Here is a 13497-nt window from a genome sequence, read left to right as displayed (position 1 = left end):
CTTCATTAGGTCTGGATCAAAGGGTATTTAGCCTGAGTAGACTTTTGCCCTCTGAACCGCTTATGCAGACGATCCCTATGTTTCTGGACAATTTCCTTAAAGTCCGGATGGCTGGTAAATAACCTGCGCACACGCTTGGTTTTCTTAAGCGAGATAGGATGTGCTGGAGCGGGAACATTATCCTCATCCAACTTCAGAATCCTGTTGACTGATTCTATAAGAGAATCAAGCGACTCTTGATCAGTTGGGGAATTATGAGGGGCTGACGTGTCAGATTCGAATTCAGAGTCATGCTCGCTGAGAACTCCAGGAGAGGGAGAGCGAGAGACAGGAGTCGCAGATGCAGAGGCGCGAACGGGACTAAGGGACGCATCATGGGTCCGCTTTCTAGAGACCTGACCATCCCTTGAACGAGTACAGCCCCTGCAGGTGGACGGTTCCCGGCCGACGTCAGAGTCTTCCTCAGGGGGTAAGGACGCCTTCTGGTTTCAAGAGTCCTACCGGAGGGAGAATATAGCCTGGGTCAGAGACTGACAGGGACTCAGCCCACTCAGGGGTATTAAACGCAGGAGGGCCGTCAGCAGCGGCAGCGAGGGGCGATTGAGCGCAGGTCGGGGCGCAGTCCGTGCATAAAGGATTAGTCTGTGCACTGGGTAAGGCAGACTTGCAAGTGGTACACACGGTAAAAAACGCAGTGTGCTTTTTAGCAGCCCGTTTAGACTTCTTAGATTGAGACAAAGTGCTCCTGAAAGGGTTAACGGCAGAGTCTGCTGCAGCTGCAGGGAACGTGCCGGGAAGGGGTTAAGCTTTAATCTGAGGGCAGATGCAGCTTACCCGGTCCTATGCTGTGTCCCCCGGGAGGAATAGCGGTGGCCCTGCGGTGTCACCCGGTATCCGGCAGAATGCTCGCCTCACAGCTCGTGTCCAGAGCAGGCTGAGGTAAAGACATGGCCCCCCGAGATTAGAATTGCGCGTCTCATCAGGGATGAGAGGCGCCAAGGCGAGGGGGCGGCGATAATAGCGCGGGCGGCACTATTCAAAATGCGGCCTAGTAGGCTGGAAAAGCCGGTGGCTAAATTTTTGAGCCTATCCGCGGTAGGCGGGGTAGCGCTAGTGGGTGGCGTTATTAAAATTGCGGCCTAGCAGCCCGGAAAGCCGGGGACTAAATTTTTCGGGCTACCTGCGGTAGCGCCGAGAGGGAGGGCCGCGATGGGGGGCCGGTGCACCGCCGCTGACGCTACGTCAGCACTTCTCCCGGGGGCCAGGACCCAACCCCATACCTCAATTCCAGTGCTCAGCGCTGTCCGGCCATCCATGTAGGCTCTCATCCTCCTGGGCTGATGTACCAGAGCTGGGGGAGATCTTAAAAGGGCCATGCTCAATCGATCCTCGCTATGATAGGGGGATGGAGAGCTATGGGGCTGATTCAGGGCCTAAGTAAGCGCTGTCCAGTCCTCTCCATTCCGTGCGCCTGCCCTCATATCCGTGGATTACCGGACTCCGGTCGTAAGGATCATCGCCAATATTGCTAGAGGAATCAGCCCCAAACGTCGCAGGAAAGTGTACGGGGAGGCATACTCCGCGTGCTTGCCTGTTGTTGGTTCTGGGGAGAGTGGGCCGTAGAAAGGAACCGTCGCCCCCTTCACTCCATTAAAAAAAACAGGATTTTTGGGTTGCTTACCGTAAAATCTGTTTCTTGGAGCCTTCATTGGGGGACACAGAGACCATGGATGTACGCTGCTGCCACTAGGAGGCTGACACTATGCACAAAAAAAGGTTAGCTCCACCTCCGCAGTGTACACCCCACCGACCGGCAGGAAATTCCTCAGTTAGTGAGAGAGCAGTAGGAGAAGTAACAGAATAGACTGAAAAACAGAACAGACAACTCAACTGTAAATAACCAACAAACATAAGAACAGGAGTTGCAGAACATGGGAGGGTGCTGTGTCTCCCAATGAAGGCTCCGAGAAACAGATTTTACGGTAAGCAACCCAAAAATCCTGTTTTCTCTATCGCTTCATTGGGGGACACAGAGACCATGGGACGTCCCAAAGCAGTCCCTGGGGCGGGAAAGCAAACTTCCATCAGGCCTGCGGACTCACCACCGCTGCCTGCAGGATCCTTCTACCTAGGCTGGCATCCCCCAAAGCGTAGGCGTGGACCTTGTAGAATTTCACAAATGTGTGAACCGATGACCAGGTTGCAGCTTTGCAAAGCTGCAGTGCGGAAGCTCTGTGGCGCACCGCCCAGGAGGCACGCACTGCCTGGGTAGAGTGAGCTCTAATTCCCGGAGGGGCCAATCGATGTTTGACCCGGTAGGCCTCCAAAATTGCCGATCTGATCCAGCGAGCAATAGTAGCTTTGGAGGCCGGGTGACCTTTCCGCGCCCCATCTGGAATGATGAAGAGAGAGTCTGTCTTCCGCAAAGAAGTCGTCCTAGCTAGGTAGACCTTCATCGCCCTGACCAAGTCCAGATTGTCCAAGGAGCGCTCCCGAGGACGAGTTGGACCCGGACAAAAGGACGGGAGAACAATATTCTCATTCAGGTGGAAAGTGGACGCCACTTTAATAAGGAAAGAGGGCAGAGGCCGCAGAACTACCTTGTCCTGGAGGAGTACCAAAAAAGGAGAGCGGCAAGAGAGGGCCGCCAATTCCGACACGCGCCGGATGGAGGTGATGGCCACTAGGAAGGCTACTTTCCATGAAAGGAGGGATAGGGAAACTTCCCTGAGAGGTTCAAAGGGAGGACCTTGCAGAGCCTTAAGAACCAGATTAAGATCCCAAGGATCTACGGGCGCTCGGTACGGAGGAGCCGTATGAGCCACTCCTCGAAGGAAGGTTTTGACCTGAGGATGGGAGGCCAGCGTCTTCTGAAATAAAATGGACAGCGCCGAAACTTGACCTTTTAAAGAGCTGAGGGCAAGGCCTGCATCAAGCCCTGCCTGAAGAAACACCAGGACAGAAGGTAGCGAAAAATGTATGGGCGGAATGTCGGTGGACTCGCATCAAGTGAAATAGGCCTTCCTGGTACGGTAATAAATTTTGGAAGACTATGGCTTTCTGGCCTGGATCATAGTATGAATAGCTCGATCCGAAAAGCCTGATCGTTTCAAAACCTCGGTTTAAACAGCCACGCCGTTAAATTGAGCGGCCGAGAATTGGGGTGGCAAATCGGACCTTGAGACAGCAGATCTGCCCTGTCTGGAAGCTTCAAGGGGGCGTCTGCGAGAAGGTTGACGATGTCCGCGAACCAAGACCTTCTGGGCCAATTCGGGGCGATGAGAATGACTGGAATTCCTTCCGCCTACATTTTTTTCAACAGCCTGTGAAGAATAGGTAGGGGAGCTTGAACTGCGACCAAGGAATGGGCAGAGCGTCGGCGCCCACTGCGAGAGGATCTCGAGCCCTGGATACAAACTGTGGGACTTTCCTGTTGAGGCGAGAAGCTAGCAGGTCTACGTCCGGGTTTCCCCAACGACAGCAAATCTGAAGAAATACCTCCGGACGTAGGGACCATTCTCCCGCCGCGAGACTTTCACGGCTGAGAAAATCGGCGGCCCAGTTGTCCACGCCGGGAATGTGCACCGCGGATATTGCCGGGACTGAAAGCTCTGCCCAATGAAGAATCTTGGACACTTCTGCCAGGGCTGAGACACTCCGTGTCCCCCCCTGGCGGTTGACATATGCCACCGCTGTGGCATGGTCTGTCTGAATCCGGATAGGCAGGCCCTTGAGAAGCCTCTCCCAGTGAACAAGAGACAGATAAATCGCTCGTATCTCGAGGACGTTGATCGGCAGAGCTGACTCCTGAATCGACCATCGACCCTGAATAGTGTGACTGCGGAACACTGCCCCCCCAGCCGAGGAGGCTGGCATCCGTTGTCACAATCCGCCAGTGAATGGGAAGTAATGACCGTCCTAGGGAGAGGAGAGGAGACGTCAGCCACCAATTGAGGGACTGCTTGACCCGGTATGAAAGACGAAATGGGCGGTCCAGGAAAAGAACAGACATGTTCCACCGAGACAGTATGGCGTGTTGGAGAGGTCTGGAGTGAAATTGGGCAAAGGGAACCGCCTCTGTCGCCGCCACCATCTTTCCCAGGACTTTCATGGTTGTCCGGAGAGATGGAAGTTGTAAGATCTGCAGCGCTCGTACATCCCGCTGCAGGGAGCAAATCTTTTCTTGTGGGAGAAAAACCTTCGATCGACGAGTGTCGAACAACAGACCCAGAAACACAAGACGTTGTGTCGGAAAAAGGCAGGACTTTTTTGTTGATGAGCCACCCGAAATTGGACAGGGTGTCGAGGACGATGGTAAGACTTTGGCGAGCTTGATGAAAGGATGGAGCTTTGATCAGAATGTCGTCGAGGTACGGAAAAAGAACGAGACCTTTGATTCTCAACAAGGCCATCAATGCTGCCATGATCTTCGTAAATACTCTGGGTACGGTGGCGAGACCGAACGGCAGTGCAACGAATTGGTAATGTTCCTGGCGAAACGCAGGAATTTCTGATGGCCGGAGAATATGGGAACACGTAGATAGGCATCTTGAATGTCTATTGAACACATGAACTCCTGCGTCTCCATGGAAGCGATTACCGACCGAAGAGACTCCATTCGGAAATGACGCAGTCGGACTGTCTTGTTGAGTAACTTGAGGTCCAAGATGGGGCGAACTGTACCGCCTTTTTTCGGTACCACAAACAGGTTTGAGTAAAACCCTGTGAACCGTTCTGACTCTGGGACGGGCACGATCACTCCGGAACTGAGGAGAGAGGCGATGGACGCAAAGAACCCCGGAACTAAGGCAGGATCTTTTGGAGGTTGGGACTCGAAGAAACGATCCCGGGGACGAGAAATGAACTCTATCTTGTATCCTGATGATACCACCTCCCTGACCCAAGCGTCCTGTACTGAGGCAAGCCAGACGTCTCTGAAGAAAAGAAGTCGACCTCCCAATTGGGAAGGACCCTCGGGGGTTCGTTGATGGTCATGCTGATGTGGACTGTCCGGATCTGGATCTGGAGGATCTGCCATGGGAGGAGTGAGATCGCCAGGAGGGAGTGGGTCTGAAAGACGCTTTTTTTCTATTCTGGCGTGCCTGCGTTCTCTGTTGGTTAGAGAAGTTGTCTGCCGTATTGAAACGGAGGAAAGTCCGAAAGGGCCGAAACTGACGTTTTAGCGGAGGTCTGCGAGGCTTGGACTGAGGGAGGGAGGGAACTCGTGCCTCCAGTGGCGTCCTTAATAATCTGATCCAGCTGGGATCCGAAGAGACGCGCTCCCTGAAAAGGCAGATTGGTAAGAGACTTATTTGAATTCAAATCCGCCTGCCAAGCCTTGAGCCAAATTGTACGTCGGATTGCCACAACGTTGCTTGACACCTGAACTGCGCAAGACGCGGCATCCAAGGAGGCAGAGAGCAGATAATCCCCTGCATGGGAGATCTGGTTGGCCAGTTCGGCCAATTGCTCTGGTTGGGCCTTACCTAGGATGCCCTTGCGGAGATCCTCTGCCCAAGTGGCTATGGCCTACGCTACCCAAGAGGAAGCGAAGGCTGGGCTTAGCACCGCTGCAGCCGCTTCGAATGCTGACTTTGCTAAGGATTCTATAATCCTATCATTCGAATCCTTTAGTGACGCCACACCTGAAATCGGGAGGGCAGACAGTCTGGACACGGGTGCGTCTACCGAGGGGGAAGCAGACCAGTTGTCGGTGAGCTCCTTGGCAAACGGGTACAGCACGCCGAGGCGCTTCCCTCTTTGAAAGCGCCTGGTCGGATTTTCTCTTTCCCTGGTAAGGATCTTGCCAAACTCAGAGTGGGAGGCGAAGACCCTGGAAGGTGTTTCTGCCCGTCTGAACGAAACCTCCTGTTCTGAGGGTTTTGCAGGGGAGTCTGAGATTTCGAAGGTGTGGTTAATCGCAGTAATGAGGTTCTGTACCGTAACCTTCATGTCCTGGTCCGAGTCCAGCTCTCAGATCCCTTCGGATGACACATCCGAGAATGCTTCACCTGACTCGGGTGAGGAGGCACGGGAGGGCGACTGCTGGGAAGGACTATGTGGGGATGTGAGGCCAGGAGGGGATGCCGGCCGGAGATCCTGTCTGGGCCTTTGCGGCTTCTGCTGGCTGGCTCAGATGGAGCTTCATGTGACCTGCTGGACGCTGCAGAAGTGTCCAGGGGCAACTTATCAAAGACGGCTACTAGGGACTGAGACACCCTGGTGAGGTCTGCCACAGATTGTGAAAGAGACGAGGCCCAACCAGGAATGGGGGGTTCGCTTTCACGTGGCTCAATAGGTGGCTCCTGGACGGGGTCATGCTGAATGGGATTGCTGCAGTCCAGGCAGAGGGGAGTAGGCTGTCCTGAGGGAAGTTTGCGATTGCAAGAGGTGCATGCGAAGAACTGGACTAGAGAGCCCGTGGGGGCAGGCGGACGGCCACGCTCAGCCTTCGAGTTAGGCATAATGAAGGAGAAAAGAAGAAACCTGCGGAAATGCCGGAAGGTTGGGGGACAGAAGGCAGAGAAGGGTGTCAGTCTGCAGTTGCAGAGCTACTCATGATGCGGTGTCCCCAAAGGTGCTGATACACGGCTATTCTGAAGATGCAGGGCCCCAGCAGAGAAGAACGTGGAATCCCTCTGTGTCCGGCTGACAAAATGGCGGCAGCCTGAGGGAACCAGGATACACGAGCGCCTTCAAACGAAGATGGGCGGAGATAGCCGCTGAGGCAAAGAGGGTACTGCCCGCTGCCCACCGCAGGCTCTGAGAGGCGGTGGGTGGTCCTAGAACGGGCGGGAGAGAAGCCCGCCTATGAGAGAGATCGGGGGCATGGCCGCGACGTCAGAGAAGGCCCGAAATGAAGCCGGGGACCAAATTAATGGCGGCGGCCGCCTGTCAGCGCGGGGCTGCGCGTAGGTCTTGCAGCGTCGCCGCGGCCACCTTCCTATCTATCACCTGGATCCCCTGCCGAACGCCGAAGAAAGAAGGAGGTGGAGAAGCATAGAACAAGGTCCGCGCAACAGCCGGGGCCCGTACGAATGCGGCGGCCGCCGGGAGGCGTGGGCGGCGCAGAGACTCCACAGTACTCCCTCGGCGACCGCTCCCAAGAATCCTGAAACCGCCAGGGGGCCGCGTCTTGGACTGCATACTCACCTCCGTTTGCAATAAAGGTACCTGATATATCCCACGCTGTCTGCGTCTTTGTGGTATCCGCGCCTCATCCGACCGAAAGGCTCTGATAGGCGAGTGGGTGGAAGGCGGGGGGCGAGGACTCTCCGGATCGCTGGCACGCACCCGTGCTAAGCTGTGGTCCCGCCACTGAGAGCTATGAGGATACGGGGTGGCAGTACACGCCGTACTCATAGTCTCTTGTGGGAGTACAGTTGTGACCATTCACACTGTATCCCTCCGGAAACCTGAAAAGGAACGACACACATTGAGGTAGATATGGGTCTAATGAAAGACCCGTGTCCACCTCCTACTGACACTAAGCTAGACTGAGGAATTTCCTGCCGGTCGGTGGGGTGTACACTGCGGAGGAGGAGCTAACCTTTTTTTGTGCATAGTGTCAGCCTCCTAGTGGCAGCAGCGTACACCCATGGTCTCTGTGTCCCCCAATGAAGCAATAGAGAAATAAAAATTTACAGAAAATTCAAAAATAAAATAAAAATGGTGGGGTCTGAAATCAGACCCAAGTGCCTCCTACAGACACTAAGCATGAACTGGAGATATCTCATCCAGCGAGAGGGTGTATACTGCAGGGGAGGAGTTAACTTTTTTCTGGTTTACTTAGTGTCCTCATAGTGGCAATCAGCATAACACCCACTGTCTCTGTGTCCCCCAATGAGGCGTAGGAGAAATAAAGTTTTCCCTTACTGGCAAAGTTATATAGAAGTCCATTGTACCCCCTACATTGAGAGCAAAAAAAAAAAAAAAAATCACATGACCCAGGTCCAATGTTCACTTAGGGACTCAGTGGCAGCCAGACAAGGGCAGAGTGGACCTCCCTCAGCACCTCTTGCAATGGCTCTCGTCATAACATCACAAGGCCCTATTAAACTGCCCAGGATGCAGACATTCAAGTGCAGCTAAGGCAATTCACACTGCCCTGGTTAGACTGCCAGGGAGTACTGAAAAGAATGGGGACCAGGGTAGTGTGAATCTTTTTTCATCATCTCTAACCCTTGATTATTGGCCACGGTACTCCTATCTGAGTCTGTGGCCAAGGTTGAGTTCTTTTTGTCTTTTCCATTTTGGAACCAAATAAAAAGAAGCAATGTCTAAAACGGATACATAGCATAAGTGATGCAAACAGAGGTAGAGGAACCATACAATGATTATTATGGGGTCCAACTGGGTTTTGTCATGTGTCAGCTCTTATAAGCAGAAAACACTGATCTGCATGATGCACTTTTTCTTCCATTCTAAAAAAGTACACATACCAGAACCCCAACAGAGCCTATAATAGGTCAATGGTGGCCCCATTCTCCACTTGATTACGTATATATTAGTTATGAAATGGATCCGTTTTGACCATTTATTCCATTCATTTTTAGAATGGAAAAAAATAATAGAACTGGTGTATGCATGTGTGAACGCAGCCCTAAAAAGGCTCAGCCTCATTTCTTCAGTCTCTGGGCTGTGCATAAGATTTTCAGGCGATCAATTCCCAAAGACTCTAGGAATGGCAGCTGGGCATAATGCACTATGCTCTCCCTACAAATGTTCAATATAACACTACAGATTGGTACAGGAGCCATGGTCAGTAACATCACAGCCCGGGCAATTTTACAACACATTCAGGTCTTTTATTCTATGCATCCTTTTCTTTGCCACTTTTTATATTACCTCCGTGGTTTAGAAAACTCTTCAGTGGGTGTATAATCCATGACGGAGATATACACAAATTTCTTGGCGTCATCTATTATGCTCAGGATGGAGTCTATATCATCCGTTCTCCCCTTCGCAGACAGTGGTGGGGGTGAGCTCTAGTGAAGAGTTAAGAAAAAGTGATTTTCACGGCTTGTCCTACCGTTATCCGACACTTAGTCGGGTTGACCACATAGGACAAGTAATGCTGCACTTACAGACAGGTATACGTGGGACTCGGTGTGGTTTAGGGACACTTCCATGGGAGTCTCCTTGTTGTAAATAGTGGAAAACGTGTCTGGCCATGGAGAAGGAATAGTAGCGTTTGCTTCACCAAGTACCCAATAAGCCTCAAAGATTTTTTCCAAATCTTGGGCAAGACAAGTGCAGTTGTAGACGGTGCTCCCCAATTCTTTAACCTGTCAGTGAAAATTATTAATAAGGTATAGATAATTAAAAGTCAGCTAAAATCTGTCCACACGCAATGAATAAAAGTTGGCTGACCCCGTTGCTTTTTGTGGAGTCAGCTGATAATCTTATGTGCATATAATAAGGAGAAGAAAGATCAGGTGTGATCTGATCCTTGGTTTATTGCCAGTGAGAACAACCAAAACCGACCTTAGCAGATAGGAGTAAATTACCTGCGTTAATGATCGCCAGTCCATGTTGGCGCTGCCAATATATATATGTTTGCCATCCACCACCCAGAACTTCGTGTGCAGCACGCCATTAGTCAAGTGTGGCAGGTCTACGACCCGAACCTCAGCTCCTAGGTCCAGACAAGAAAAAGAGATTGAAGGCAGTCAATCATAATCTTGGTAGTGTAATCTGCTGCAATGTGACTATTAAAGGGGCGGTTACATCTAACACATTTTTGTGTACAGGCAATTTTCTGAGCTCCCATAAAACAGAGAGAGCAGTGCATTAGTGATGAGCGAGTGTGCTTGGATAAGGTGTTATCTGAGCATGCTCGGGTACTAAACGAGTGTCTTCAGCATGCTTGAAAAATATGTTTGAATCCCCACGGCTGCATGTCTCGCGGCTGTTTGACAGCCACAACACATTCAGAGATTACCTGTTAGAAAATCCCTGCATGTACTGCGCCTAACAGCCGCAAGTCATGCAGCCACGGGGACGCAAACATATTTTTCGACAACGCCGAAGACACTCAGTTTGCACCCGAGCATGCTCACATAACACCTTATCCGTGCACGTTCTGCCATCACTAGGGCCATCACGTCATTACTGACAGTGAGTAAGGCAGGTCCCAGTGATGCAAACATCATCTACTGGACATTTATGGCATATCATATGAGCGCGCCAGAAATATCTCAGATCGTAACATTCCTTTAACGTAGCGCACACTCTTTTTAGTCAGTAAGAAAATACATCCCTTGCTTTTCTGGAGTTGGGAGGCTGAATACACGCTTTGTCCATTGCAATCTTTTAAAGCAGGAAAATGTCCCCCTTTATATTACTAACCTAAGGCTAGATGCTTACCGCTGACCCTCAGTGCATTAATATCTGCGTCTTTGGTTGGAGATCCTGATGGGTTGACTGCAACTCTTAGGTTGATACCTCGCTGCTTTAATTTGATCATTTCTTGTAGAATTAGTTCCCCCTGTAAAAAATTATTTGCTTTGATACATGTTTTAAATTATCACGTGCAAATAATTTAGAATAGCAAAAAAATGCCAAGTTTTGTGCATTTTCACTATGCACCTATAATGTTGGAATAACAAGGCTTTTCCTACTAAATATATATATATATATACACACACACACACCGTATACTGTATGTATGTACGGTGCCTACAAGTAGTATTCAACCCCCTGCAGATTTAGCAGGTTTACACATTTGGAATTAACTTGGCATTGTGACATTTGGACTGTAGATCAGCCTGGAAGTGTGAAATGCACTGCAGCAAAAAAGAATGTTATTTCTTTGTTTAATTTTTTTTTAAATTGTGAAAAGTTTATTCAGAGGGTCATTTATTATTCAACCCCTCAAACCATCAGAATTCTGTTTGGTTCCCCTAAAGTATTAAGAAGTATTTCAGGCACAAAGAACAATGAGCTTCACATGTTTGGATTAATTATCTCTTTTTCCAGCCTTTTCTGACTATTTAAGACCCTCCCCAAACTTGTGAACAGCACTCATACATGGTCAACATGGGAAAGACAAAGGAGCATTCCAAGGCCATCAGAGACAAGATCGTGGAGGGTCACAAGGCTGGCAAGGGGTACAAAACCCTTTCCAAGGAGTTGGGCCTACCTGTCTCCACTGTTGGGAGCATCATCCGGAAGTGGAAGGCTTATGGAACTACTGTTAGCCTTCCACGGCCTGGACAGCCTTTGAAAGTTTCCTCCTGTGCCGAGGCCAGGCTTGTCCGAAGAGTCAAGGCTAACCCAAGGACAACAAGGAAGGAGCTCCGGGAAGATCTCATGGCAGTGGGGACATTGGTTTCAGTCAATACCATAAGTAACGTACTCCACCGCAATGGTCTCAGTTCCAGACGAGCCCGTAAGGTACCTTTACTTTCAAAGCGTCATGTCAAGGCTCGTCTACAGTTTGCTCATGATCACTTGGAGGACTCTGAGACAGACTGGTTCAAGGTTCTCTGGTCTGATGAGACCAAGATCGAGATCTTTGGTGCCAACCACACACGTGACGTTTGGAGACTGGATGGCACTGCATACGACCCCAAGAATACCATCCCTACAGTCAAGCATGGTGGTGGCAGCATCATGCTGTGGGGCTGTTTCTCAGCCAAGGGGCCTGGCCATCTGGTCCGCATCCATGGGAAGATGGATAGCACGGCCTACCTGGAGATTTTGGCCAAGAACCTCCGCTCCTCCATCAAGGATCTTAAGATGGGTCATCATTTCATCTTCCAACAAGACAACAACCCAAAGCACACAGCCAAGAAAACCAAGGCCTGGTTCAAGAGGCAAAAAATCAAGGTGTTGGAGTGGCCTAGTCAGTCTCCTGACCTTAACCCAATTGAAAACTTGTGGAAGGAGCTCAAGATTAAAGTCCACATGAGACACCCAAAGAACCTAGATAACTTGGAGAAGATCTGCATGGAGGAGTGGGCCAAGATAACTCCAGAGACCTGTGCCGGCCTGATCAGGTCTTATAAAAGACGATTATTAGCTGTAATTGCAAACAAGGGTTATTCCACAAAATATTAAACCTAGGGGTTGAATAATAATTGACCCACACTTGTATGTTTAAAATTTATTAAAATTTAACTGAGCAACATAACTTTTTGGTGTGTAAGATTTATGCATCTGTTAATAAATCCTGCTCTTGTGTGAAGTTTGAAGGCTCTAACTTATTTGCATCTTATCAAACCTGCTAAATATAGTGCCTACTACTTGTAGGCACTATATATATATATATATATATATATATATATATATATATATATATATATATATATATATATATATATATATATACACACACACACACACACACACACACACACACACACACAGTACAGACCAAAAGTTTTGACACACCTTCTCATTCAAAGAGTTTTCTTTATTTTCATGACTATGAAAACTGTAGATTCACTCTGAAGGCATCAAAACTATGAATTAACACATGTGCATTCTCTTGATGAGCTTCAAGAGGTAGTCACCGGAAATGGTTTTCACAGGTGTGCCCTGTCAGGTTTAATAAGTGGGATTTCTTGCCTTATAAATGGGGTTGGGACCATCAGTTGTGTAGAAGTCTGGTGGATACACAGCTGATAGTCCTACTGAATAGACTGTTAGAATTTGTATTATGGCAAGAAAAAAGCAGCTGAGTAAAGAAAAACGAGTGGCCATCACTACTTTAAGAAATGAAGGTCAGTCAGTCCGAAAAATTAGGAAAACTTTGAAAGTGTCCCCAAGTGCAGTGGCAAAAACCATCAAGCGCTACAAAGAAACTGGCTAACATGAGGACTGCCCCAGGAAAGGAAGACCAAGAGTCACCTCTGCTGCGGCGGATAAGTTCATCCGAGTCACCAGCCTCAGAAATCGCAGGTTGACAGTAGCTCAGATTAGAGACCAGGTCAATGCCACAGAGTTCTAGCAGCAGACACATCTCTACAACTGTTAAGAAGAGACTTTGTGCAGCAGGCCTTCATGATAAAATAGCTGCTAGGAAACCTCTGCTAAGGACAGGCAACAAGCAGAAGAGACTTGTTTGGGCTAAAGAACACAAGGAATGGATATTAGACCAGTGGAAATCTGTGCTTTGGTCTGATGAGTCCAAATGACGCAGAAAAGGTGAACGGATGGCCTCTACATGCCTGGTTCCCACTGTGAAGCATGGAGGAGGAGATATGATGGTGTGGGGGTGCTTTGTTGGTGACACTGTTTGGGGATTCATTCAAAATTGAAGGCATACTGAACCAGCATGGCTACCACAGCATCTTGCAGCGGCATGCTATTCCATCCGGTTTGCGTTTAAACTCTTTGAATGAGAAGGTGTGTCCAAACTTTTGGTCTGTACTAATATATATATATAAAAGCATATTTTGTCTTGGATTTTTTGCTGCACATTTTCTACAAATTATGTGCAAAAGATTTTTGCTGTGTTCCTGTCCCATGTATACAACCCCAAAATAGGGC

General features: G+C 49.5%; 1 protein-coding gene across 2 annotated transcripts in view; it reads right to left on the bottom strand.

The window, feature by feature from the left end:
• The window catches only part of PLD3 (phospholipase D family member 3), an 82650-nt gene that overhangs the window by 51413 nt on the left and 17740 nt on the right, over positions 1-13497 (bottom strand). For both annotated transcript variants that reach the window (XM_073549301.1, XM_073549300.1), the window contains exons 6-9: positions 10369-10489; positions 9510-9637; positions 9087-9287; positions 8848-8987 (exon numbers count right to left, since the gene is read on the bottom strand). In XM_073549301.1, the coding sequence (XP_073405402.1) occupies positions 8848-8987; positions 9087-9287; positions 9510-9637; positions 10369-10489 (590 nt within the window). The remainder of the gene's footprint in view (positions 1-8847; positions 8988-9086; positions 9288-9509; positions 9638-10368; positions 10490-13497) is intronic.

Source organism: Dendrobates tinctorius, unplaced genomic scaffold (genome assembly GCF_039654945.1).
Source record: "Dendrobates tinctorius isolate UK_male_01 unplaced genomic scaffold, ASM3965494v1 ptg000158l, whole genome shotgun sequence".
In the NCBI taxonomy this organism is placed as follows: domain Eukaryota; kingdom Metazoa; phylum Chordata; class Amphibia; order Anura; family Dendrobatidae; genus Dendrobates; species Dendrobates tinctorius.
Note: the sequence above shows the minus strand (reverse complement) of the source record. Positions and strands in the feature narration are given on the sequence as shown.